This window comes from Pagrus pagrus, assembly GCF_965226575.1.
Source record: "Pagrus pagrus genome assembly, chromosome: 4".
Classification (NCBI taxonomy): domain Eukaryota; kingdom Metazoa; phylum Chordata; class Actinopteri; order Spariformes; family Sparidae; genus Pagrus; species Pagrus pagrus.
In genome coordinates, this window is record NC_140188.1 from 33,989,378 (window position 1) to 34,016,899 (window position 27,522).

The 27,522-nt window shown below is 43.2% G+C and overlaps 1 protein-coding gene across 1 annotated transcript; it reads right to left on the reverse strand.

Annotated features, from left to right (window-relative positions):
• Positions 1–2,115: 2,115 nt before the first annotated feature.
• LOC311256223 (uncharacterized protein) lies at positions 2,116–24,889 on the reverse strand (the record flags this gene model as incomplete). The annotated part of the gene is made up of 6 exons (XM_084351072.1): positions 2,116–3,007; positions 3,231–3,436; positions 3,576–3,672; positions 22,899–23,122; positions 23,266–23,324; positions 24,848–24,889. The coding sequence occupies 6 exons, from the start codon at positions 24,887–24,889 to the stop codon at positions 2,826–2,828; spliced, it is 810 nt and encodes a 269-aa protein (XP_084207198.1). The 3' UTR covers positions 2,116–2,825.
• Positions 24,890–27,522: the final 2,633 nt, after the last annotated feature.

The following is a 27,522-nucleotide window of genomic DNA, read 5'->3' on the forward strand; positions in this document are numbered from 1 at the left end:
AAAAATGCGGGGATTTTTTTACATCTGTATTATTACAAGGTCAACCGGAAGCAGTATACCCGGACCCCGGAAGCAGTATTTTAGCCTTTTTCCCACGATTAGCGCATCTTTAGCGGTCTTTAGCCAAACAGTAGCAGATTTGGTTGGCAGGAGTTTGAAGCCTGGATGAGATGGTGTCTCTCGAGCCCTATGGACATTTAATAAGAGAAATGGTAGCTCAAAATCTCTCGCACACGGACATTTCCACGAATTTATTACAGTTAGGTGTGCAGAAAGGAGGTTCTGAAATGAGTGTCAGGAGATTTTGTGCACATCACAATATTTCCAGGAGGGGGCATGTATCGGACACACAATTGGAGGTTGCGATCAGCAGGGCAATAAATCAGGTAGGTTATTTTGGTTTTCTTTGACAAGTCACATTTACTCTGTTACATTTACTGATAAATTGTACGAGTAGTTTTACATCATCTCCATACTTTTTACTTACTTAGTATACTTGTGAAGAAGAATGTACTCTTACTCCTCTACATTTGGCTACACTGAGCTAGTCACTTTTCTTTTTTACCCATTCAGTATTCTAGGCAGCATTATCATCATTACACACCCCCATCCGTTTTATATTTCATATTTCATGTTGACTAGGTTACATTTCACGGCTTATGTTGATTCATCAGACAGGGTCAACATATGGCCGAAAGATGATGACCGGGTACCTGTCTGCAATGGGAGTGGTTGCTGGTGAACGCCGGGGGGGGAAGACTTTGAGAGCAACTCATCGCCCCTATCACGAAATGCGCAAACGTGTAAGTATCTTTTGCGAGCCTTTAATGTTGTGGTATATGGTATAATGTATTTTACTAGCTGACTTTTACTTGCTTTTTTCTCCCAAAGGGCGCACGTAACCTTAACCCTGTCCCCTACCGTGCAGAATACATGGGACACAAAGTCCACATCGACCAGAACGAAAAGTTGGTCATGTTCGGAGTAACACAGGTTCTGGCAATAGATGGGTACAGCAGTAAGGTCGTTGCCCACGCAACCATGCCTGTCAAAAATATATATATATATATATATAATTTATTTTTTTTCATTTTTTTCCCACCAGAAGCCTACAGATGACTCTAGATGTGATTTATTAGCTAGAAAATACAATAGGGACATAGCCTGAAGCCTCACACAGTTCCACTACAAATTTGAGAAAAAATAAATTACATGTAGAGTCATCTGCAGGCTTCTGTTGCACAATTTATTTCATTTCATGTGATTGTGGACACAATGCACTCATAGATTGCAATATTCTTGATCTATCCTATATTGCAGACTTAACATTTGATGAGTCAACATTTGATTGAGTCATGTTTCATTATTTTATAGATCAGCAGTTCTTGAATATGGGATGTGGGACCAGGTCAGGGTGGACCATGGCCGGAAATTCTGCTTGTCCCTCTACATGCAGGAGATGCTGTCTAACCACAGACACAACGGCTTCCTTAATGTACAAAATGTGCCTTGTTTATGCCTGAAATGAGACTATGCTTTGGAGATGTTACTCGGATGTTATGTAAAAATAAACTCTAGCAGTGATTGTTGTTGGAATATATAGCTAACAGAAAATATCACTGAACCTTAATCAGATGCACCCTTGAGTAGGGATGCTTGTAGGTACCCCTACACATCAATGGTCCTCCTCCTTGGACTCCCAATCAACCCTCTTCATATTGTCTGTTAATTTATATCCTCTCACCATGTTGATTTTGCAGACTAAATTGAGTGGGGATTTTTTTTAAATTGAGTGTTGGTTTTACATTATCCACCTAAAAAAAAAAATCTACCCTTTTCTTGTCTACAGAATCATACGGTAGAGCGAATGTGGGTAGAGATCAACAACCGGGTAAATTACCCATTGAAGGAGGCCCTCATGCAGCTGCAGGATCAGGAAGTCCTCAACATGGACAACAACGTCACCAGATACTGTACATCTAACCTTACTGCTGAGCTGTGCAAGATTGGCATAACAAGAGCTGTACTTGCATGGAATGCACATAGAATCCCAGGTGAGTTACATTAAAAAAAAAAAAAAAAAACATGTAACACATTACAATCCAGTCCTTTTTTGTCAAATTTTTCTTTATTTTAAAGTTGACAGTGAACTCAAACAATAGCTGACATTGTGCTTTGCTTCACAGGCAAAGGAACACCCAATCATTTGGCAGCAGGTGGATGTCCAAAAAAACTAGGAGATGATTTGTTGCCACATGCCTCCCAAGCAGCAGACATGTACCAGCAGGATGTTGGCTCTTCACTTACTAGAGTCTCCTGTTTTGGAACTGACCCCTTCTCAAATGAGGAGGACAAAATATCAGCAGAAGAACGATTTGCTGAGGGGTACCCTGATATTTCAGTTTTATTAGACTATGTAGTAAACTATAATTTTGCACCTTTTCAGGATGCATTGCTGTATCTGATAAACATTACACAACAATATGCATGAAAATGTCAAATAAAGACAAGTTTGTTCTGGATATACTGTATATTTTGTTGCTTACTTTTTTACTTTGTAACTTTGTTGAATTGCAACTAAAATCAAACATAATCAACAATACCAATGTTAAACATTGAACTATGTTCTCCACCAATTGAACATATTTTTTTAAAGTGCAACATGAAATACTAAAAGTATGCTATATCCTCTACAGCTGTTGAACAAGTGCAAAATTCAAACTGACTTTGAACAAGGCAATTAGCCAGATGTACTGTAACAGAGGTAATCAGGCTTAAATCACAGAATGTGATACAATCACACTTAAGGGGCTAATCCATCTTAATTACACCACCCAGTATGGAGAGAGAATATTGTCAAGACTGGTCAGCCTGTGTGCATTGAAAGAGAACTCATCTGCCCTGCATTTGAGGCACTGGTTGGATGTCAGCATCCACTGGTCAACGCAGCTTTTGCAGCCAACAAAGCTTTTGCAGCATACGGCAATCACAGGTTCTTCCATTAGCCCTGTTTGATGAAGAAAATAAAAAGGACAATACACATGCAAGATTAGAGTTCAATATATTATCTTCTCTTTATCTACATATTACAAATGTTTAAAAGCTTGGCAAGGGACAGTTTAACTTTAACATGCAAAAGTGAATTAATGTTTGATTCACTTGGACATTCAATTTGATCCTGCTTAAAGGTAGACTTTAATGTAGATCAATCAACAAATTATGTTACAGACCTTTGCACACAATACAACCAAAGGCCTCCTTCATGTGTGTTATCATGGTGTTGGTCAGAACCAGCATAGCGCCGCTGGTGCTGCTGGCATGTGCTGACAGGTCCTTCATGACTGTGGTGACTTCACTCAGTCCTTGAGGAGCCAAGACCACTTCTTCTATTTTATCATGGACCTCCTGAAGACTTGTGGAGTCCACATCTTTAAGACTACAAGGAGGGACAAAAACGACAGAAACATTATACAATATTCACCAGTTGTGTTCAGATAACCTTTTTTCTAAGAGAGATGGTATTAAAAACAGAATGAAAGACAAATATTAATAGGCAGTAACTCAATTTTTTTTACCTCAGTTTCTTTCCCTTTGTTCCATGCTGGAACTCGTGGAAGATCTGCTCTGGGACAGCAAGAAACTTTTTTGCATTTTGCTTCCAATACTTGGAGCCTAGCAAGAGAGGAAGACAAATCATTTAGCAGATATAATGTAAACACATTTGCAGCTAAACAGAATACTTTGTGGGTCAAAAAATTATGAGACAAAGAGAGCACAGTATTGAAGTAGCGGAGTCCACGATCTCATTTCCCTGGGCATCAGTCAGGATGAGCGGTTCATCACTCTGCAGGACATCATGTATTTTTGCAAGGATACCTGTGGTTGTGGCTTCAAACTCAAACAGTCTGAGTACAACCATACGAGTAGGCTTCAGTTTCCCCTGGCTGAGCTCAGCAATGAAAACAGACCTAGAAAGATTGTCGTGGGAGTGGTTTACATCAAGTCGAATCAATTAATTCCATCTCAAACACATAGTCTACATTACAAAAACAAATACAATTATGTTGATTTATTCATCTGTAGCTTGCTAGTCAATTGTAGGAGCTGTGAACTGATGAAACTGGGTTGTAACTTTGGAAGGTGTTACTCATGCTTGCTCGGGGGGGAGCAGGAGCTATGGCCTGAGCAGGTGACCCTAGAGCAGCAGTGGGCTGTGCTGTACGGTGGAACTGGAAACGGTTCTGGCCTGACGATAGATGACTCTGCTCGGCAACTGGTAGACCAATATCATCCCCATGAACCTCATAGTAGCCAGGAGGTCTTAGGTCCAAGCAGCTGAAATGTCCAGCCGATCCCGGGAATATCGCCACATTGTCATCATCAGTTATGTACAGGCTAGGAGCATATACCTTTGCAAGAAAAGCACCAGCTACATGTTAATTACAGATGTGTACAGCCTACCAAACATTTATTTTTATTGCAATGCAATTATTATAATATTCTATTGCTCCCCCCCTCAGCTCGCACTCACACACACCCCAGTTCTCTCTCTCTCTCTCTCTCTCTCTCTCTCTCTCTCTCTCACACACACACACCCCAGTTCTCTCTCTCTCTCACACAAGCACGCACACACACACACACACACACACACCCCAGTTCTCTCTCTCTCACACACACACGCACGCACACACACACACACACACACACACACACACACACACACCCACCCCAGTTCTCTCTCTCTTTCACACACACGCGCACACACACACACACACACACACACACACACACACACCCCAGTTCTCTCTCACACGCACGCACGCACACACACACACACACACACACACACACCCCAGTTCTCTCTCTCTCACACACACGCACGCACACACACACACACACACACTATTTTGTAAATAGGCTTATAGCTTTAAAATTTCAATTATCTTACATTGAGGAGCCTTAATGAGTCGGCTAGCCATGTGCCATGCATAGCTAGATTATTATTTTTGTATTTATTCATTTAATTTTTCTTTTAGCCCAAATATCTATACTTTCTTTGATTTAGAAATTTTACAACTAAGGTATTCCGTTTCTGTGCCAGGCTCCACTTTATTCATTATATATATTTTTTTAATGATTGTATATTCTATCAACACCTACTGTGGTGGTCTCTGATCTACCTGTTAGGATTGTGACCTGGAATGTTCGAGGCCTGGGGGGACAGGTTAAAGGATAAGTACCGTTTTTTACAACCTGGACCTTATTTCTGGCAAAATATATGGTCATTTACTCACCCAGATAACTTTGGTGTCATTCGGCGTCGTTCGGACGAAATTAGATCCAGTGTAGCGGCGATATATCCATATAATGGGAGTAACGGGGCATCGACACACAGCCTCTATATAACACATTATCTGCCACGAAACTAGTTCATTTCATCAATATTTTGTTATGAAATGCTAGCGCTATTAGCCTCTGAGTCCGGGCTCGTCTATTGTCAACATCCGGGGTCTGTAGGCTGATCTACTACCTCTGACCTGGAAGATGTCGTCTCTGAGCTGCGCGCGCACCCGCGACAGCGCGCCTTGTTTACCTGTAGCTGCTACTGCTAGTTTGACCCCGGATGTTGATAACGGACGAGCCCGGACTCAGAGGCTAATAGCGCTAGCATTTCATAACAAAATATTAGTGAAATTAACTAGTTTCGTGGCAGATAATGCGTTATATAGAGGCTGTGTGTCGCTGCCCCGTCTCTCCCATTATATGGATATATCGCCGCTACACTGGATCTAATTTCGTCCGAACGACGCCGAATGACACCAAAGTTATCTGGGTGAGTAAATGACCATATCTTTTGCTAGAAAAAAGGTCCAGGTTGTAAAAAACGGTACTTATCCTTTAAGCGTGAAAAGGTGCTTTCACATCTTTAAAATCTTTCTGCTGACATTGCCTTTTTACAGGAGACACACCTCCGCACAGCCGACCACGTTAGGCTCCGCATAATGCATAAACGGCTTAGATTTACTCCAGACCAAATTCTGTCGGATCCCGGAGGTCGGTATATAATAGTCTCAGGTAGGCTTCATGATACACCTGTTGTACTGTGTAACATCTATGCTCCTAACTCTGATAGCCCTAGTTTTGTCGCGTCATTGATCTCTCGTCTCCCAAATTTGGACACCCATCATTTAATTCTGGGTGGCGATCACAACTGCGTGGTCAACCCGCGCTACGACCGCTCCCAATCTATAGCACTCACCCCTTCTGCCATGGCAAAAACTCTTTCAGACCGCATGTCATACTTAGGTTGTGTCGACCCGTGGCGCTTTCTTCACCCTACGGCAAAAGATTTTTCCTATTTTTCCGCTGTCCATCAAGTATATTCCCGTATAGATTTCTTTTTCATTGACAAGGCTCTTTTACCCTCCCTTAAATCATCAGAATACACAGCCATCGTAATTTCAGACCATGCCCCACATATACTTGATCTCAATCTTCTCCCACGTCCACTTAGACATCAGGGGGGATGGAAACTTAACCCGAGTCTGTTGGCCAACACAGAGTTTTACGATTATGTTTCAAATAACATTAACTCTTTTTTAGAAACCAATCGATGCGATCGGGTCTCTCCTTCTCTTCTATGGGAAACATTTAAAGCCTTTATCCGTGGACGTATTATTTCATTTAACGATTACTTATCTAAAAACAGGAGAATGAAGCAACAACAGCTTCTAGATGCCCTTATAGCTGTAGATAGGCAACAGGCAATCTCATCTAGTCCAGACCTGGCTATAAAGCGCTTACAGTTACAAGTTGAATTTGACTTATTAACAACAGGTGAGCCAGAATATCAACTTCAGCGGACAAGAGCCACATATTATGAACATGGGGACAGATCGAGCCACCTTCTAGCCTCACAGCTAAAACACCAAACATCTTCACACCTGATAACACAAACATATGATTCATCACATAATTTGACTACTGATCCTAGTGTAATTAATTTGGCGTTTTCCTCCTATTACTCTGACCTATACAAATCACAACCCCCTTCTGACCCATCTGTCATGGACTCTTTCTTTTACCATTTGAACATCCCTACCATAACAGAATCTACATCACAACGTTTAGAGATGCTATTGTCCATGGATGAAATTGCCTCCTGCATCCATAAGATGCAGAGCAACAAAGCCCCAGGCCCAGATGGCTTCCCTGTTTGCTTTTACAAGAAGTTTATTACTTAACTGGCTCCTTTACTTTTAGATGTTTTTAATCATTCATTAGAACAAGGAGTTTTGCCACCCACTTTAAACCAGGCCCTAATCTCTGTAATCCCAAAGAAGGACAAAGATCCTAATTTGTGTAGCAGCTATAGGCCTGTCAGTTTATTGAATAATGATGTTAAAATTCTGGCAAAAGTGTTGGCAGGTCGGCTCGATCCGTGTCTTCCCAGTGTCATTTCAGAAGACCAAACCGGATTTGTATCAGGTCATCAGCTGTCATCTAGTGTACGTAGGCTCCTGAACATGGTTCTAGCGCCCTCTACCTCTCAGCTGCCTGAGATAATAATATCGTTGGATGCCGAAAAGGCATTCGACCGTGTCGAGTGGCCATATTTATTCTTAGTTTTACAGCGTTTTGGCTTCGGTTCTAAATTTATTTCCTGGGTACGGCTTTTATATTCTGCCCCACTAGCTAGTGTAAAAACCAATAATGACATTTCTCCACCATTCACCCTCACACGCGGCACACGCCAGGGCTGCCCTCTTTCACCTTTACTGTTTGCACTAGTTATAGAACCCCTGTCCATTGCTCTGAGAAGTTCCACACTGTTCGCTGGCATCCCCAGAGGAGGGATTGAGCATAAGGTGGCACTATACGCAGACGACTTACTTTTATTTGTTCAGGACCCAGCAGGCTGCCTTAATAACATCTTACATCTGCTTAAGGTGTTTGGAGAATTCTCGGGATATAAACTGAATATTCCGAAGAGTGTGTGCTACCCTGTCAATGGCCTGGCTAAATCCATCCCCTCTGATGTGTTTCCATTCCACGTTTCTCAAAACGGTTTCAAATACCTTGGTGTTTCCATCTCCCATATTTCCAGCTCATTGTATAAGGAGAACTATGGGAAATAGCTTGAAAGGATTAAAATTGACCTTAAAAGATGGAACATACCCCTTTCGCTTGTGAGTAGGATTGAGTCAGTCAAAATGAACATTCTACCACGCCTCCTTTTTTTCTTTCGGACCCTCCCCCTGTCTTTTTTCAAATCGTTAGATACAATAATTTTATCTTTTTTCTGGTCAGACAAGACTCATAGGATCTCAAAGTCGACTCTCCAAAGACCTAAACAAGACGGCGGTTTTGCACTATCCAACTTCCTATTTTATTACTGGGCCGCAAACTTCCAAATGTTAAAACTGTGGTATCACTCTCCTGAGAACATTTGGTGTAGCATGGAGGCAAACTCCTGCACTAAATCCTCTCTCCCCGCATTACTTTTTGCACCCCTTCCAACACAGTACTCTCAAATCACCAATAACCCTGTAGTCCTCTCTTCACTAAAGATCTGGAATCAATTCCGCCAACATTTCGAGTTGAAATCTCCCTCGGCTCTTATGCCCATTTGTAACAATCATTTGTTTACACCACCCACTCTGGATGTAACCTTCACCAAGTGAAAGGAGAAGGGATTAGTTGCCTTCAGGGACTTATACTTTGATGGAATATTTGGGTCTCTGGGGAGTTTCACCACCACTTATAATCTCACCAATTTTGGTCTGTTTAGATTTTTTCAGCTCCCCACCTTTGCCAACTCCCACTTTTCATCCTTTCCTAATTTGCCAATAAAAAACATCTTAGAGACTGTTATGACCCCCCCAGATTCTCTTAATAACATTTCTTCTATTTACAGTATTCTGGGTTCATCTCAAACATCCTCACTTCCGGGTCTGAAATATACATGGGAAAGGGAACTTGGGGTTGAAATAGGGGAAGATCTGTGGAGTGAAGTTCTACGTAGAATTAACTCTTCCTGCGCGTGTGCCTGTATGTGCTTGACTCAGTTCAAAGTAGTACACAGGATTCACTACACTAAGGCCAAACTGAGTAGAATGTTTTCGGACACAACAGACTCTTGTACTAGATGTCTACACACCCCTGCAAATCACACACACACTTTTTTTATCTGCCCGAAACTTGCCACCTATTGGACAGCCTTTTTTCGACACCCTTTCCAAGGTTCTCGGTCTCCCAGTTTCTCCCTGTCCACTGATCGCTATTTTTGGTGTGTCTCCTGCAGGGGGCAATTTGAACTTTAACAGGGACCAGAAAGATCTGGTCGCATTCGCTTCTCTTATAGCCAGACGTCGCATATTGCTCCACTGGAAGAGCCCTATCCCCCCCTCCTCCTGGGAAGGTCAAGTCAAACTCCAACGCCGGTTCTGACAGGAGGCTCAGACCCTGTGATTAGACGGATGAATGTGATGTAGCCCTGTGTAGTCTGAAAGAGTGTCTGCTAGACTGTGTGGTCCTTGTGCACACAGGGCTGCGTCCAAATTCAGGGGCTGCAGCCCTCGAAGGGCGCATTTGAAGGCCAATTACGTCACAACGCCGTGCAAAGGCTGTCCAAATTCGAAGGCTCCTTCATATGCAGTCCACAAATGCAGCCTGCACTTCCCTCTTTTTGGAGGACGCACCGCTACTATCCTTCGCGGCCTGCTATATCCCAAGATCCTTTGCGCACCGCTGCTCAGTCCCGAAACAGAAGAGGAAGCAAGAGAAAATGGCGACATCAAGTGGCGCAGACATGACATTCAAATTTAAGTAATGGGTTTATACTCGGTTTTTAGTCATTTGAACATCCAACGGCATATATGTTAAACTTCAAGGGACTATAAAACCTCCAGATGTTAACTTTCAGTTAAAATACGTGACGCTGGTAATGCTATGGTAAATATAGTTGTTATTCACCAATGGGTTAATGTTTATTTTGTAATGTTGATAATTCAATTCAGATTTGACACATTGTACACACACAAATAAATGTAGACGTTTGATAGATTTGAACCAAAATAGACTTTAATGCATGAACACCTGGTGATGCAACCAGGAAATACTCCGAAGGCTAGACCGTCCCATTTAACAACGGTGGACGCGGCCTTCAAGGTCTCTCCGAAGGACCCGTCCTTCGTGGGCCACAAAGGCCGCATCCTTGAAGGCTGCAGCCCCTGAATTTGGACACAGCCCAGATTTCTCTCAGCCTCTGATTCTCTCTGTCGACGCTTCACTGGATGGACTGGGGGCAGTGCTGTCATCAGGTGAGGAAAAGGCACGCCCCATTGCATTCGCGAGCAAAACTCTGAGCAGTTCTCAAAAGAAACACAGGCTCGAGTTTTTGGCTCTAAAATGGAGTGTGTGCGAGAAGTTTAGCCATTGGTTAAAAGGCCATTCTTTCACTGTATGGACTGATAACAATCCCCTCACCTATATAATGACAAAACCCAAGCTTGATGCGTGTGAGCAGCGCTGGGTGTCAAAGCTTGCCCCTTATACATTTGACCTGAAACACATACCTGGCACCAAGAACATAGTGGCTGATGCTATGAGTCCCCTTTGCAAAAACGGTCAGTCACAGGCTCATCGCGGAACAGTACAGCCATCTTCTTGCTGAAGCTGAAGGTGTTGGTCACAACGGCATCCAAGACTCCTTCAGGTTAAAGGTACAGTGTCACCGGGTAAGGAAATCATCCTGTGGTGGCGTGAAGTCTCAGTCTGACCTTCTCGTTCTCATTTCGTTGTCTCTGTACTGTGCACAATGACAATAAAGTTGAATCTAATCTAATCTAATCTAATCTAATCTAATCTAATCTAATCTAGAGTTTGGTCTCTCACAATCATTCCATCTTAAAGCTATTACTCATTTGGCTTGTAAAAGACAAAAATTGATTAGTTCTTTTCTTTGCATTTATGTGGCAATCTTCAGGGTATATATGCAGTAGACACAGTTCAGCCTTTATAGGAACAGCAATGTCTGTCAATTTAGAAATCAGGTCAAGAACTTCTCTCCAGTATATTTGGAGCTTTTGACCCTCCCACATACAGTGAAATAAGGTGCCAGTTCCTTTACTACATTTAATACAACTGTCGGGAATATTGGGGTTGAAATAGTGCAGTTTGACAGGTGTAATGTATGTCCTAAACATCCATTTATATTGTAACAATCTGCATCTAGTGTTTATGGTTTGAGTTTGAGCCAAGAGGCATACCTTCTCCCACTCTTCAACCGTGATGTCTAACTGAAAGTCATTCTTCCAGGCAGATAAATAAGAGCCTGAGTTTTCTTTTAAACCTGTTGAGAGCATGTTATAAAATATGGACAATCGTCTCCTGTCATGTAAATGATTTACTGCATACTGTTCAATGTCAGAAAGTTGCACAGTTGTTTTAATTTGCGAATATATGAAGCTCCTAATTTGTAGGCATTTAAAAACATGTTTTCTGGGGATTACATTTTTGCAGTTGTTGGAGTGACATCAGAGTGCCTTCACTGAACAAATCTCCTACTTTTTTGAGCCCAAGATCCATCCAGTGTTTGAAACCCATATCCTGCCTCCCTGGTTTGAAATCAGCACTGCCCCAAATGGGAGTATAATATGATGAAGTAATAGTTTGATTCATCAGGGCATGGGCCTCATACGAGATAGTTATTGTATTTCTAAGAAAAGGGTTAAGTGTGTTTTTCTTAAGTTGCTTTGCTCATGATGAGTAGAGATATAAATGTAGTGGAAGTGTTGTTTTATGTTTCTCTATTTCAGGCCAGACTGGAACCTCTTCAGGGTGAAAATAAAACATGGCTGCCGAAGTTGAGCTACCCAGTAATAAAGTTTCATATTGGGTAGTTTAAGCCCTCCCAGATCATACGGCAAATAAAGTAAACTGAGACGAAGTCTAGGGCGTTTATTGTTCCATATAAAGCGGGTAAAGCTTTTTCTTAGTGTAGAGAAAAAGGACACTGGCAGGGGAAGTGGGATTGACTGAAACAAATTTGGGTAAAATCAACATTTTGATAATGTTGATGTGCTCTACCATAGAAATAGGCAAAGGGCTCCATCTATCTAACATTTCTATTACTTCTTTCACCAAGGGATCGTAATTGGCTGATATAATGTTTTCAATGTCAGGTTATTTTAATTCCTAAATAAGTGAATCCATCTGAAGTTAAAGCGAACTGTATGAATTGTCAGATGCTCTCTTTCTTCTTTGTTTAGTAATAATAAAGTACTTTTACTGTCATTAGTTTTATAGCCAGAAAATTGTCCGAATGTATTCAAAAGTTGATGTAGTGATTTAATTGAGGTATTTAGGTTAAGTAAGTATGGAACATGACATGAGAGAGGGAGAAAGAGAGTTACTTGCTGGTTGATGTTAGCAAATGTTATTCAGGTGTTGCTACATTTTTATCTATACCCAGTTTGTGTTGCTCAGCACAATGCAAAAAATTAAATGAAATAAAATAGAGTGAAATAATGATTATAGTAGTTAAAACCGCTTTCACTTTAAACATTTTAGGTGTAAAATGCCACATGCAATAATATTAAGAAATAGGCTATATATACTGTTTAATATAAAAAACTGTTGTGCTTTTACTTTTCAAAGTTTTGGTAACGTTACAGTTTTCTGATAATACTTACAAGCTTTGAAGACTTTGAATACAAAAGTTACATTTGTAGTGGTTTATTTTCATTATTATTTGTGCAGTAAGTTAAAGCTATGGTTATATATTTGAAAAAAGCATCCCCCCATACACACACACCCCTCCCCTCTGTGCTCCTTAATCCCTCCCCTCGGAGCCTCCCGCGACACACCCCCTCCCGCAACACGCAGCAAGAGCAACAAGCCGGCAGAAACCAAATACAGCGCCACCTTTGAATGGGGAGTAACGATGTTGGATTCACAGGTAAAGTTATTACAATGCACGTTGAAACTAACGTAAATCTTGTAAGTCATTACAATGTCCACAGCCAAGCTAGCGTAACGTCATTAGCATGTCACAGCTACGTTACGTTACAGCTAGGTAATAAGTTACTATTTATCAACAGCTAAGTTAGCCACTTCTAAAAGTTATTGAGGGCCAAGACACCTGCTGGCATCTCTACGCACTACGTCACTATGTCGGAAGTCGGAACACAGTTGGAATACAGCTGTTTGTGTGTGCGGTCTGAGGAACCCTGTCCTGTGTTTACTGCCTGGCCATCGGTTGCCCCCTCTAGCTGCCCTCCCCTTTTACAACCTAGTCCAGCTGTGACCCTCCACTTGCAATTGGTCTAAACGATAATTGGGTGCCGGCTCGGTGAGGCGGCCCAACCGTCATCTCGGCCCAGCCGGTGGTGTAAGTGCCGGGGGCAATCCGCTCTGGACAGGTAAGTGAGCAGGGGCGGGCGGTGCCCTGCCGGCTGCACCACACTAGTTCTCGCTGTTGTTTTATCATTTTATCCATCTGTTTTAAAACTCTTTTACTCACCGCTTTTACCGACGGACTCTTACTGTTTTTTTAAACCATGACGCTGGACAGCTCTCCGGCTGGTCCGGAGAGGGACAACCCCAAAGTAATGAAGTGCGATCTGTGCGAGATGTTTTTAGTGATTCCCGAGGAGGATTTTACTGATAATGCTTTTATCTGCTCAAAATGCACTAAAATCAACCACCTTCAGGATCTCCTCATTGAATTAAAAGGACAAATTAAACTGCTAACGGAGCAAAATGCTATTTTAAAGGAACAATCCATACTGCAAGACAATTTTAATAGTACTGTTTTAGTTGGTTCCCCTGGACTCGGACCTCTCCACCCTGGACTTTTAGCAGTTACCCTCCCTCTTCAGGATCCACCCGCCACCAACACCACACATGGTGCTCCCCCAGACCCCCCTGCTATCACAGCTGCTCCCCCACATCTCACCTGCTCACCAACCTGTCCTAGTCCCATCAACTCCACCCCCACGACTCCCCTGGAAGCAGGTACCTCGGCGCCAGGGAGGAAGGTTAGAAGGGCAGTCATCACATCATCATCCCCCCCTCCAGCTGTCAAACCGCTTTCTTTCCCTGACCCCAAATGAGGACTGTTCTCACCCTGCCCACCCCCCAACTCTCACCCCTGCGCCCCATCCCCACCAACCCCAAGCCCTCAGGCTCCCTGGACCTTCAAAACCTCGACCTCCCCCTTCCCATTTCAGCCCTCTCCTCCCAGATCCTCTGACCCCCCTGCCCCCCTCCCCTCTCCTGTGGACTCAACAACCTGCACCCTGGTCATCGGCAGCTCCAAAGTTCATGAAATTCGCCTCCACCCCTCATCCGGACCCTCCAAGACCCTCTGCTTTCCCAGTGCCCGCATCCTGGACATTAAGCACAGACTCCCCACCATCCTAACAAAGTACTCCAACATCAGCACCATCATCATCCACATTGGAACAAATGACATCAGAGCTGGACAATCAGAGGTTTTAAAACAGGACTTTCAATTGCTTCTCATCTCACTACTGGACACTGGTAACAAGATCATCATCTCAGGCCCCATCCCCACCCACAACAGAGGAATAGAACGATGGTCTAGACTGTTTTCACTCCACACCTGGCTGAAAGACTACTGTGCCGCCACTGGGATCCCCTTCATCAACAACTTCGACCTGTTCTGGGCGAGGCCCATCCTCCTGAAGCGCGATGGCCTCCACCCAAAACGGGGGGATCCCAGATGTTGTCAGAAAACATGGACTCCGCTCTGAGAGACTGACATGGCGGCACGGCGAGGGCGCATGCTCGTGCAGCGACCGGCAGCAAGTACTCCTGTGTCCGTGTCTGTGCGTGTGTTTTAAGTGTTTTTCTTCAGTGATCCTGGCTTTTAATACAGTGGATCCGACCTGATCAACAAGGTGGATATGGCCCTGGACTAAAACTTGACTGAAATTGTGTGTCTGTTAATGCACAATGGAGTTTGCAGCGTGTTTTCTCCTACTGTGGCTGGCGTTCTGTCTTTCCTCTGGCCTCCAGCTGTCAGCTGATCAGCCGGCTCGGACTCAGTACTATAGCAGAGAGTTTCTTCTGCAGTGGAGCAACCCCTCGTCAGCTCCTCCCCCGGATCTAATCTTTCCGAGCCTGGACTCCCTTTCTGATCATAAGGATGGTGATCAGAAAGACTTTAATGCTCCGCCACACAAAACAAGGAAGCGGGGCAGACGTGGTGGTTTACTCCAACGTCTGCGGAGACAGTCGCTCTCTCGCATTCCTCTACCGTCAATCATCCTCGCTAACGCACAGTCTCTCCGTAACAAATTTGATGAACTCCAAGCCCATGTCCGATTTCAGCATGAATTCAGAAACGCATGTTTACTGGCGTTTACTGAAACTTGGCTTTCGGATAGAGACTCCAATGCGGAAATGTCCATTGACGGATTTGGCGAGCCGGTCCGCCTAGACCGGGATGCCGGTGTCACTGGCAAATCACAGGGCGGGGGTGTGTGCCTGTATGTTAATGAGCGTTGGTGCAAAACCGTCCTGGTCAGAGAAAAACTGTGCACTAGACACATTGAACTGTTGTCCGTGTCCCTGCGCCCCCACTACCTGCCCCGGGAATTCCCGCAGATATTTGTCACCGTTGTGTATATCCACCCGAGAGCCAACGAGGAGGAAGCCTCGGAGTCTATCCTAAAGTGACCCAGAAGCTGCGGTCTCTATCTCCCGATGCTCCTGTGTTTGTACTTGGTGACATCAACCACTGTTCACTAAAGAGAACTCACAAAAACTTTTATCAATACGTCACCTGCCCTACCAGGCATAACAAGACACTCGACCTGTGTTATGGTTCTGTCAAAGGAGCATTTAAGTCCCTCCCCCTTCCTCCACTGGGCGGGGCTGATCGCAACTGTGTGCAGCTCGTGCCAGCTTATCGCTCTGTCCTCAGGAGAGGTAAAATCATCACTAAACAGATTCTCAACTGGACCGATGATTCCAAACTGAGCTTGCAGGGTTGCTTTGACATAACTGAAGGAATCATGCAGTGACATTGACGAGCTGACCGATGTTGTTAGCAGCTATGTGACTTTTTGTGAAGACTGTGTGATTCCAAAAAAGTCAGTCAAAATATTTCCTAATAGCAATCTCTGGGTATCCAAACCTTTGAAGAAACTGCTAAACAAGAAAAGAAAGGCATTCCGAGAAGGAAACCTTACAGAACTGAACCTGCTTAAAAGGGAGATTAAGAATGAAATAAAAAAGGCAAAATTGAATTACAAGGAGAAACTGGAAAGAGAACTTGCCAACAACAGGTTGGGCCCAGTTTGGAACGGTTTAAAAACCATTGTTGGTTCTGAGACCAAGAGCAACAAAAAGGTGGCTCTTGCTGGTTTTAATTCTGACAACCATTTAGCAAATGAGTTCAACAAGTTTTATCTTAGGTTTGATTGCTTTGATTTTAGTAATGAGATTTTAAATTTGAAAAACAAACTATCCTGTTCTGGTCACCTTCCTTTTGATGTTCTCTCTGTAGCCAATTCTTTCAAATATTCAAAAGTTGGAAAAAGCCCGGGTCCTGACAACATAAGTGGTCGACTGCTCTCCTCATGTGCAGAACAATTAGCACCCATCTTTTATTATATCTTCCAGCTTTCTTTTAACCAACAGAAAGCCAAGGTGCTGGAAGCAGTCCACGGTGATACCTGTGGCTAAAACCAACCACCCCAAAGTTTTTAATGATTTTAGACCTGTGGCACTGACTTCTCTTGTTATGAAGTCCCTTGAAAAATTGGTAAAGAGAGACCTCCTTAATAAGACTGAACACCTACTCGACCCCCTACAGTTTGCCTACAGGGCCGGTCACGGTGTTGAGGACGCCACCGCCACCTTATTAAATTGGGTTTTTAAACACCTTGAAGGTAACAAAAACCATGTCAAGCTGCTATTTGCAGATTTCTCATCTGCTTTTAACACGATTCAGCCTCACATCTTGATTGACAAACTTCTGAACAACTTTCATTTAGATTTTAATACTGTAGGCTGGATTCTTGATTTCTTAACTGTCAGAACACAGAGGGCGAGGGTGAACGGATGCATGTGGGGGGAGATGACATCATCCACTGGGTCTCCCCAGGGCTGCGTCCTCTCCCCTCTCCTCTATATTCTGTACACTAACGACTGCCACAGTCGGCATGACAACAGGTTCATGTTAAAATTTGCTGATGATTCTGTAATAGTCAGCCTGCTTCATGATGATGAATATTCCCATGGTCCTATTGTCAATGAATTCGTGGAGTGGTGTGATAATGCTTTTCTGCAACTTAATGTACAGAAAACTAAGGACATGTGCATTGATTTTAGACTCAAGCCCCAAAACACCAACCAAAAAACCATCATCAAAGGCCAGACAGTAGACATTGTCGAAACTTACAAATATCTTGGGACTCTTCTGGATAGTAAGTTAAACTTTACCTGCCACTCAGATAACCTGCAAAAGAAAGGCCAGCAACGACTGTTCTGTCTGAGGAAACTTTCCAAGTTTCAGACTGATAAGTCCCTGATGATTTTATTTTACAAATCATATCTGGAATCTGTGCTGACCTTTTCTCTCCTCTGCTGGTTCGGCAACCTTAACATCAAGTCAAAAAATGCACTTAGCAGAGTGATAAAAACAAGCAGTAAGATTTTGGGTACAGTACACAGTACACACTTACAGATCTGTTCAATAGGCAGATAACCAGGAAGGCTAATGCCATTCTTTCCGATAGCTCCCATCCCTTACACTCTGAGTTCCAGCTTTTGCCTTCTGGCTCCCGAATCAGACTTCCTCGTATAAAAAGTAACAGGTACAAGCACTCCTTTATCCCTACAGCCATTTCCCTCTTGAATTCTGAACAGGGTAGGAGTCGTACCTGATTGATTCATTGAACGATTGACATTCTGTGGTTCTGTTCTTTGTTCTTGTTTCTTGTTCCGATGTGATGATGATGGCAGAGACGGAGGATACGCACTGATTGCACTTTCCCTTTATGGGCTCTTTTTTAGTCGTGCCACTGTTGTTGTTTCAAGCACACTGTATTTTACCCCCCCCCCTCCCCCAGACTTTTTAATTGTGTGTCTTGTATCTGTGTTGTTTTCTACTTGCCGCAACAATAATTGCCCTATGGGGACACGGATAAAAAACCTTGAACCTTGAACGGTAGGATCTGTTAAGTCACTGTCACCTACTACTGTCTTCCCACCTCCCAGAACTGGTTCCCCTTCTTGTATATCTACCGTCATCTCCTACCGTAGACCCACAGCAGCGCGCTCAATATCACAACCCTCCGCTGCAAATCAGAACAATCTAATCCATATCCCCTCACGACCTCCGTTACCCACTACACCTGTCTGTAAACCTGTACATTTTGGTCTTTTAAATATCAGATCCCTAAACAACAAAACCTTTTTATGTCATGATTTTATTACTTTGAATGTCCTAGACTTTTTTATTATCACAGAGACATGGTTATCCCAGGGAGACAGCAGCCCTCAAGTCCCAGTATTAATTTTAATAATCTACAGACCTCCAAAACCAAACAGTGTTTTTATCCAAGAGTTTGCTGAAATTGTATCCCATTTTATGTCAAAATATGACAAGATTCTTATTCTAGGTGATTTTAACATACATGTCTGCTGCCCTACCCAATCTCTTGTCACAGATTTTATGAAACTTGAATCTTTTAACCTCACTCAGGGAGTCCAAGGTCCAACACACTCAAAGGGTCACACTCTTGATTTGGTTTTATACTGCGGTCTCAGCCCAGGAAACTTTGAGACAAAGGATATCTGTGTGTCTGATCACAAAGGAATTTTATTCGGTGTGGTTTTATCTCAGGTAGCTATTGAACGCGCTATTCCATGTCTGCTAGCAAATTTTCTGAGCTTTTTAATTCTGCTTTTTTAAATGCTTTCATCCAAATTTTAACACTGAAGAGCTTGCTCTCTTTTTAATCACACCTCCCAGACTGTCCAGGACTCTGTTGCCCATAACAAAAATAAGAAAGCAAAGAATTCTCCACAGCCCTGGCTAAACGATCTCACCCAGGATTTAAAGAGAGAATGTAGGAGAAAAGAGCGAAAATGGAAGAAAACAGGACTGCACATTTTTTATGAAATCTGGAAAGAATCTATGAAGACTTATCAAAAAGCAGTTAAAGACGCAAGAACTTCCTTCTTCTCAAATCTCATTTCATCCAATCAATCGAACCCCCAAATTTTATTCCAGGTCATAGACTCCATCATTACTCCCTCCACCAGCCATTTTAGTGACGCCTCAGATGACACATGTGAGATGTTTTTAGACTTTTTTATCAATAAGGTCAATGATATCAAGCAGAAAATAACTCCTCCAGACCGCATCTGACATGTCAGTAGGGACGTCCACACACATTATAGTAATTTTACACCTATTTTTAAGCCTCTTTTATCTGAAATCATGACCAAGATGAAATCAACTACGTGCAGTCTTGATATTATTCCAACAAAATTTCTAAAAGACGTCACTGACATAGTTGGGCCTAGTATTTTATTGATTATTGACAGCTCTCTGGAAAATGGCATTTTTCCTTCCAGTTTTAAACATGCTGTGGTCCAACCTCTTTTAAAGAAAACAAACCTTGATCCGTCTGTTCTTAGTAATTTTAGGACAATTTCTAGACTCCAGTTTTTATCCAAAGTTTTAGAAAAGGTGGTTTCAACTCAGCATTTAGCATTTATGTGTCATAATGACATCTTTGAGGAGTTTCAATCGGGTTTTAGAGCATTACATAGTACAGAAACTGCCCTCCTTAAGGTTACCAATGACCTGCTTTTAACAGTCGACAGAGGGGAAAATGCAATTTTAATTCTTTTAGACCTCAGTGCAGCGTTCGACACTGTAGATCACGCCATTTTAATTGACTGCCTCAAAACCTGGGTTGGCATCAAGGACACTGCGCTTAGTTGGTTTTATTCTTACCTTTTAGAGAGAACCTTCGCGGTCACCATAGGTAATCATACATCATCTACAGCTCAGATTACCTGTGGTGTACCGCAAGGTTCAGTTTTAGGTCCAATTTTATTTTCTATTTACATGCTTCCACTAGGCCACGTCATTCAACAACACAACATCTCTTTCCATTGCTATGCAGACGACACACAGATATACCTTCTGCTGAGACCGCATGACCCAAGAAGCCTAGCTGCTGTCTTAGACTGCCTCAATGATATTAACTGTCGGATGGCACAAAACTTTCTTCAACTTAACAAGTCAAAATCAGAAATCTTCTCATTCAGTCCCCCAAACACAGACACCAGCCTCATTGCAAATAGCCTTGGTCCACTCTCCACTAACATTAAAACTGCTGCTAGAAACTTGGGAGTCATATTTGATTCAGATCTCACCTTCGACAAACAGATTAAAACAGTTGTCCAGTCCTGCTACCTCCAACTCAGAACCATCTCCAAATTCAAACCTATACTTTCACATTCTGACTTGGAAAAAGTTATCCATGCATTCATCTTCTCAAGACTAGACTACTGTAACTCCCTCCTTTCCGGCATACATCACAAGTCCCTCTCTCGCCTCCAACTGGTTCAGAACGCAGCAGCTAGGCTTCCCACTGGTTTTAACAGACGACATCACATCACCCCAGTCTTAGCTTCACTGGCTCCCTGTTCGTTTTAGAATTGATTTTAAGATTTTACTGATCACTTTTAAAGCTCACCTTGGTCTGGCTCTAAGCTACATAACTGAAATGTTGACCCCATATGAGCCAGTTCGCAGCCTTAGATCTTCGGGTGGGGGCCTCCTGGCGGTTCCAAAGCCGAGGCTTAAATCTGAAGGCGACCAAGCTTTTTCTATCACAGCCCTTCGACTTTGGAACAACCTACCCGAGGAGATAAGGCTTGCAGAATCAGCAACTTCTTTTAAATCACTTCTTAAAACCCACTTTTATAGACTCGCCTTTTTGTGATGTCGTCTCCTTTTACTTTTTTATTTATCATTTCTTTATTTATGTGAGGGCAGGCACCTTAGAGACACACACACACACACACACACACACACACACACACACACACACACACACACACACACACACACACACACACACACACACACACACACACACACACACAGTTCATGAGGGTGAGGGCTGGCACCTGAATTAGGAGCACTGCTCCTTGTAGGTAGGGCTAGAGAAAGCTCCCCCTCTTTATAAGGACAGGACATTAGCACCTCTTTGTTTGAGGCCTGGTAGATGTGTGGTGGGACTGTCTTGTCTGTGCAGGTAAGAGAATTGTGCAGAAGGAGAACTTTATTTGGTATTTTGGGGGATTTTGACCAGTATCCTTACAGAACCATGGTGCAGCCATTTCCTCTTGGTCCAGTTTGAATGCGCTGTAGGCCCATGCTTGAGCGGTAGGCTGCTGACAACCCGGTGTTTAATCTCATCAGACTACAGCAATTATTAGTGATGTGTCCAATTTAATTCCTTAGGACATGAGTCAGCCTTTTCCCTGAGTCACAGTATAGAGCCAGTCAGCTCCACCGGTGCCAGTGTCTGACAGGGCCCCAGACTGAGAAGGTAATCTCGACTGGTATGGTAACGTAGGAGGGTTATTCCCTCGGAGGCATGTTTGCCAGTCAATTTAATGGCTGTGTTTTCCCTTTTTTCAGATTTAGTGCCAGACTGCTGCTTTGCCTGGTCTGATGTGCCATGCGGCCTGGTTGAAGTTTCCTAATAGTTTTTGAATTGCTGTGGATGTAAACCAGCTCATCATAAGCTGTCCATTGTCTTGTATTGTTGCTGGGACTGTTGTTTTTTCTGTCAGCTGATAACCATTTGTTAACCAATACTAATATTGTATTTTCTTTTGTTTGGTTGTCAGGCAGTGGGAGGATCTGCGGGGAGTATCTGTGGTATACGCACCCTTCTTTGCATGCAGTGTGGTAGGTCTGAAGAGTGGTGAGCACCCAACTTCAAGTTTTATGGGACACAGGCTCTCAGGTGTCAATCATTGATGAAGGATAGAAAAGGGAATATTTACCGAACAATTTCTGAAACGTTTCAGAAATCCTTTACTCACATGATGATCTGACGTTGACTGCAGCAAATGGAACTGAAATGCCTTACCTGGGATGGATTGAGACAACTTTCCAACTAGCCTCTAAAACTGTCCAAAGGAAAGAACTGATCATGTCACGAACCTCTAACTTCACGAACACTCAAAATCAGGTTCTAGATCCCCCAAATCACACACACAGACAGTAGGCGAGGTCAGGTACGAAAAATATAACAGCTTTATTAATATTTCAATGCATTAAAAATAGTTACACAATCCCACCTGCCCAGCCACCTCCCCCCACAACTCTCGACCAATAACAAGACAGGTAAGTTTACTATAGCCACTCTAATGTTATATCCCAACTCTCCCCTTTCCTCCTGGCTAAGGGTGCTAGAGGAGTAGCTCAGGAACAGACACTACAAGACATTAACCCACACTTTTCCACTACACACACTCATTGAAGAGAGGACATTTCACAGCAACCACTTCCTTCAAATTAATCACTGCACACGATTATCAATCTTATAAACCCACACAAGGGGGTGGGACACCCCCTTTTTCACAGCCAACAATACCCAGTGCAACACTCTTATGGCACCCCCTGGCCACTAGAGGAGAGTATAGACAGTTACAAGTGAGGGTGGAATTTAGCAAGAGGTGGCACTAATTACCTATGATATAAACATTGTCATGACGAGGTGCAGGGATAGCGGCTGCTGGCTGCACAGCGGGATAAGAAAGTTAAATGTCCACTCTCGGTCGGGAGCCACGACCGAGAGAATCTAAACAATACTGGCTCTCACCGCCCTGGGGGACTACCGGCAGGGTCCCGAACGGCAGGGCGACAACACGGCTGTCCGTGGTGGCGCAGCGTTTCCACACTCCACCAGCAGGCCGACCAGATGCTCCTCCAAGGCGTCCCGAGGCTGACGGCTGCCAGGGACAAACAGAAGGGAGAATCAGCAATGAATTCTTTATTAATGGGGCTTCACTCACACACGCCACGAAGGTTGACGTTTCAACTTCCCTTCACCCATGAAATAGCGAGCGTTGAAAAAAAGGGTCTTTCAGGCCTCGCCACGATCGCCTCCGGCTAGTTGGCGTCCGTCCTCGGTCCTACTCTCCTCCAAACAGGCGAAACAGCGGTCCCTCACACCCTGCCGCCTGTACCGAGCAGTGGATGGCTTCCTTTGGGCTCTCGACTCCTCGTCCCCGTCGTCTCCGCTGGCCTGCACGAAAACCGAAAATCCTCGCGTCTCCCCCGTTGTTGCTCTTTTCTCCTCAGGTGAGCCCCCTGGCACACCCCCCACTCCGCCAATCGCCACGGCCCCCTAGAAGGCCTGTCCTGCGGCCGACCAATCAGCAACCAGTCCTAATCTTTAGGCTCATTCAGGTCAGCTGTGGACAAAGAAGAGTACACACCACCCCCCACAGTCTCAACAGTCCCCATGCTTCCTCAATGAATGAGTTCAAGTCCCAATCAGCATCTGTCCATGTACAAAGTTATTTTAACGATGCCAGTCCACAACACATCAGTCCATAAAACAGTCACTTTCTCATTTCGGTACCAAGCCTCAGTCTACTGGTGACAATCATTCCAGTGCTGGTGATGAAAGGATGTCACCTGTCCCACCCCATCATCGGTTTCAATGTTATTGAACACATCCTGGCAAAGACTGAGAAGACTAAACAGTTCAGTGCTGTGAGAAAGGCTTTCCCAAGTCTCAAAAAAACCAAGGTGAGAGCTTTTATACAGGCTGTAAATGCAGAACAGATAGACGAGTATGCAGTAAAAACAAAGAAAGAGACGGTTACCATACCAAAACACACTAGTGTTCAGATTGAGTGTCGTGTAGCTGCCTATCCCTTTAAAGAAGACATGACTATGTTCTTTCAGTCAGACCTGAACCCCCAGTGGCCAGATGGTCTCGAGTTCTATGACACATTAGTCAGAGTCAGAAAAGGTGTATTTCCAGTCATCACAATTGACGCCTCTAATCCAACTGACCATGACATTGTTTTGTTAGGGCACACTTTAATTGGCACCGTACAAACGATTATGACAGTGTTGCCTGCCCAGATCTTTGAAAAAGCTTCAAGACAGCTACAGTGAATCACACCAGTACACAGACCCCATGTAATGCTAAAGAACAGTGGGATCCACCTGTAGATTTGAGCCACCTGGATGCAGATCAGGGACAGGTAGTTAGGCAAATGCTTAGAGAAGAGTGTCATTCCTTCTCAAGATCAGACAATGATATTGGCTGTATTGGAAGATTACAAATGACCATCTCTTTCAAAGACCCTGAACCAGTCAAACGCACATACATGTCAGTGCCTAGGCCACTGTACCAGGCGATGAAGTGTTACCTCCACGACCTAATAGCACAGGGCTGGGTAAAGAAATCAAACTCTTCATATTCTTCACCTGTTGTGTGCGTTAGAAAAAAAGATGACACACTCCGGTTGTGTATTGACTACAGAGACCTGAACAGAGAGACCCATCCTGACCGCCAGCCTATCCCATGGGTCCAGGATATCATGGACAGTTTAGGTGGTAATTCCTGGTTTTCCCCTCTTACACCAGGGATTTATGTCTGAAGAATGCAGAGCAATGACAGCTTTTTTTACTCCCTGGGGACTTTATGAGTGGATACGCATTCCTTTTGACCTCATGAATGCCCCTGCCGCCTTCCAACGTTGTATGGAGGAATGTTTGGAAGGGCTGCGGGATAACATCTGCATCCCTTACCTGGATGACACACTGGTTTTCAGTAAAACCTTTGACAGTCATGTGGACGACGTGCGAAAAGTGTTGAAATTCCTCAGAGAATATGGCATTAAACTCAAGCCAAGTAAGTGTCATCTCCTCCCTCCCCTCCCCCCTTCCCCCCCTCCCTCCCCCCTCTCTCTTCCTTCCTTCCCCTTCTTCTTCCCTCCTCTCTCCTCTTTTTCTTTTTTTTATAAAGTATAAAGTATAGCCTCAGAACAATGCTTTGACTCTCTCAGATGCTGATTCCAGATTCTGTATCGCTTCTGTCTTTGCCTTTTGAGCACGGGCACTGGAGATTTCTAATGACAGAACTTCATAGAATGACAATTTCCACAGATACACATTTAGAACATGTGGTGGTTTCCATCTTTTTACCAACATTTTCTTTGCTGCAGTTAAACCTGCGAACAGTACTCTCTTCTTGTAAAATGATAAATTCAAAGAAGTATCATCATTTAAAAGGAATATATGTGGTAAACAAGGTATGTTTGTCTGAATTAAACAAGAAAGAATGTTCGAAATGCTGAGTCAAAAGGAATAGACCCCAGGGCATTCCCACATTGTGCATGTATGTGCCCAACACTTTGTGAGGACATAACTGACATAGTGGACTCTGAGTGATACGGATCTGGCAGCATCGTCTTGGGGATAAATAGTATCTTTGTATTAGCTTAGAGTGAATTAACTGATGATTATAGTTACGGGATGTTAGTGGGATATTACTCCACACTCTCTGCCAGTTGATACTAAGCCCAAAATCTTTAGTATCTATATTCCAGACAAGAACATTGCCTGTGGGTCCAGTTAGTCTTCCTTGTAGCTCATTATATATTCGAGACACAAAACCTTTTTTAACTTTTGCAATGTTCAAGAGATGCATTAGGGGATGAGTTAATAGGGTTTGATTCCATGGGACACCATATGTACGCATTGCTGTGCGCAACTGTAGATAGAAAAAGAAAGAGGTGCCAGGCAAATTATAGATTTGTCATGTAGAGTTCATGAAATGATCTAAGACAATCTTCATTATACAGATCCGACAGACTATGAACTCCCTGATTTTGCCAAGAGGCGAAAATGATTGGTTCACCACCTATAAGTAATAGGTTATTTCTAAAAATTGGGGTATCTAAGTGCCACTTTATATCCCATTTAGCTGATTTGGCTATGTTATTCCAAACTAGGATTGAGTTTGCAATAATTGATCCAAATTTGTTCTGACAAAATTTTGGGGAGAAGCCCGAGAATAGAACATCTTTAAGCGTATATGGGGATACAGTGTGATTCTCTATGTTCACCCAAGGTATGTCTGCCTTTTTGTCAAACCACCTTGATACAGATCTCAGCGCAAAGGATAGAAAATACATTTCAAAGTTAGGTACTGAGAGCCCTCCTGAGGTCCTACTCTTCTGAAGCGTAGACCTACTAATTCTTGGGTGCTGGTTTTGCCATATGAATTTAAATGCCAGCCCCTGTATCTTCTCCCAAAATCCAGCTGGTGGGGGTAAATGCAGCATATTTGCATAGAAATTAACCTTGGGAAGTATATGGGACTTAACCACTGATATACGTGTAGAGAAGGGAATTGATAATGCAGACCATCTACTTAACTCTTCAGATATAGATTTCTTTAGACACTTATAATTTTTAGAAACAATTTTTTCAAGAGATGGATATATGTCAATTCCAAGATACTTAAAATGTGTAACTACTGGAATCCCCACATCTAACTGCAGATTGCTTGTGGCGGTATTCAGAGGAAGCAAAGAGAGAGATTTATCTTATGTCCAGATATTAAACTAAAATTATGGAAAATCTTCAATGCGGCTGGGAGGGAAAATAGCACGTCGCTGAGAAATAATAATAAATCGTCCGCATACAGAGAGGTCTTATGATAGGTTCTTACTCACTGCTTTTGGCTTTACCTCATCTGAGTTTCTGATTTTTTGTGCTAAGGGTTCCAGAGATAAAGTGAACAGCAGCGCAGAAACTGGACACCCTTGGCGAGCTCCTCTTTCAATAGTAAAAGGTCTAGAGCATTGTTTAGATGTAATGACTACAGCAGATGGGTTACAGTACAGTGTTTTAAGCATGCCAATGAAATTATCACCAAAACCCATAGTTTCCAGGGTATGCCACAGATATTCCCATTCGAGCCTGTCAAAGGCTTTTTCAGCGTCTACCGACAGCACGGCACAAGGTGAGGATATGTTAGTACCGGCATCAACAATGTGTAAAAGACGTCTCATATTATCAGATGCATATCTTTGTTTTACAAAACCTGTTTGGTCGGGATGGACCAGATTTGGCAAATCAAATCAAATCAAATTTTATTTGTATAGCCCAAATTCACGAATCACAGTTTGCCTCAGAGGGCTTTACAATCTGTACAGAGACGACACCCTCTGTCCTTCGACCCTCGATTCGAGTGAGGAAAAACTTGCCCCAAAAAAAAGCCCTTTTAGCAGGGAAAAATAGACGGCAGGACTGTCTCGAGTCTTCGGGCCAAGACCTTTGCATAGAGCTTGACGTCTGCATTAAGCAGTGATAGAGGGCGAAAACTGGAACATAAGGTGCTATCCTTGCCTCTTTTGTGTAACAGAGTGATGATAGCTGTATTTATGTCTCTGTTGAAGCATCCTAATTTGATAGCT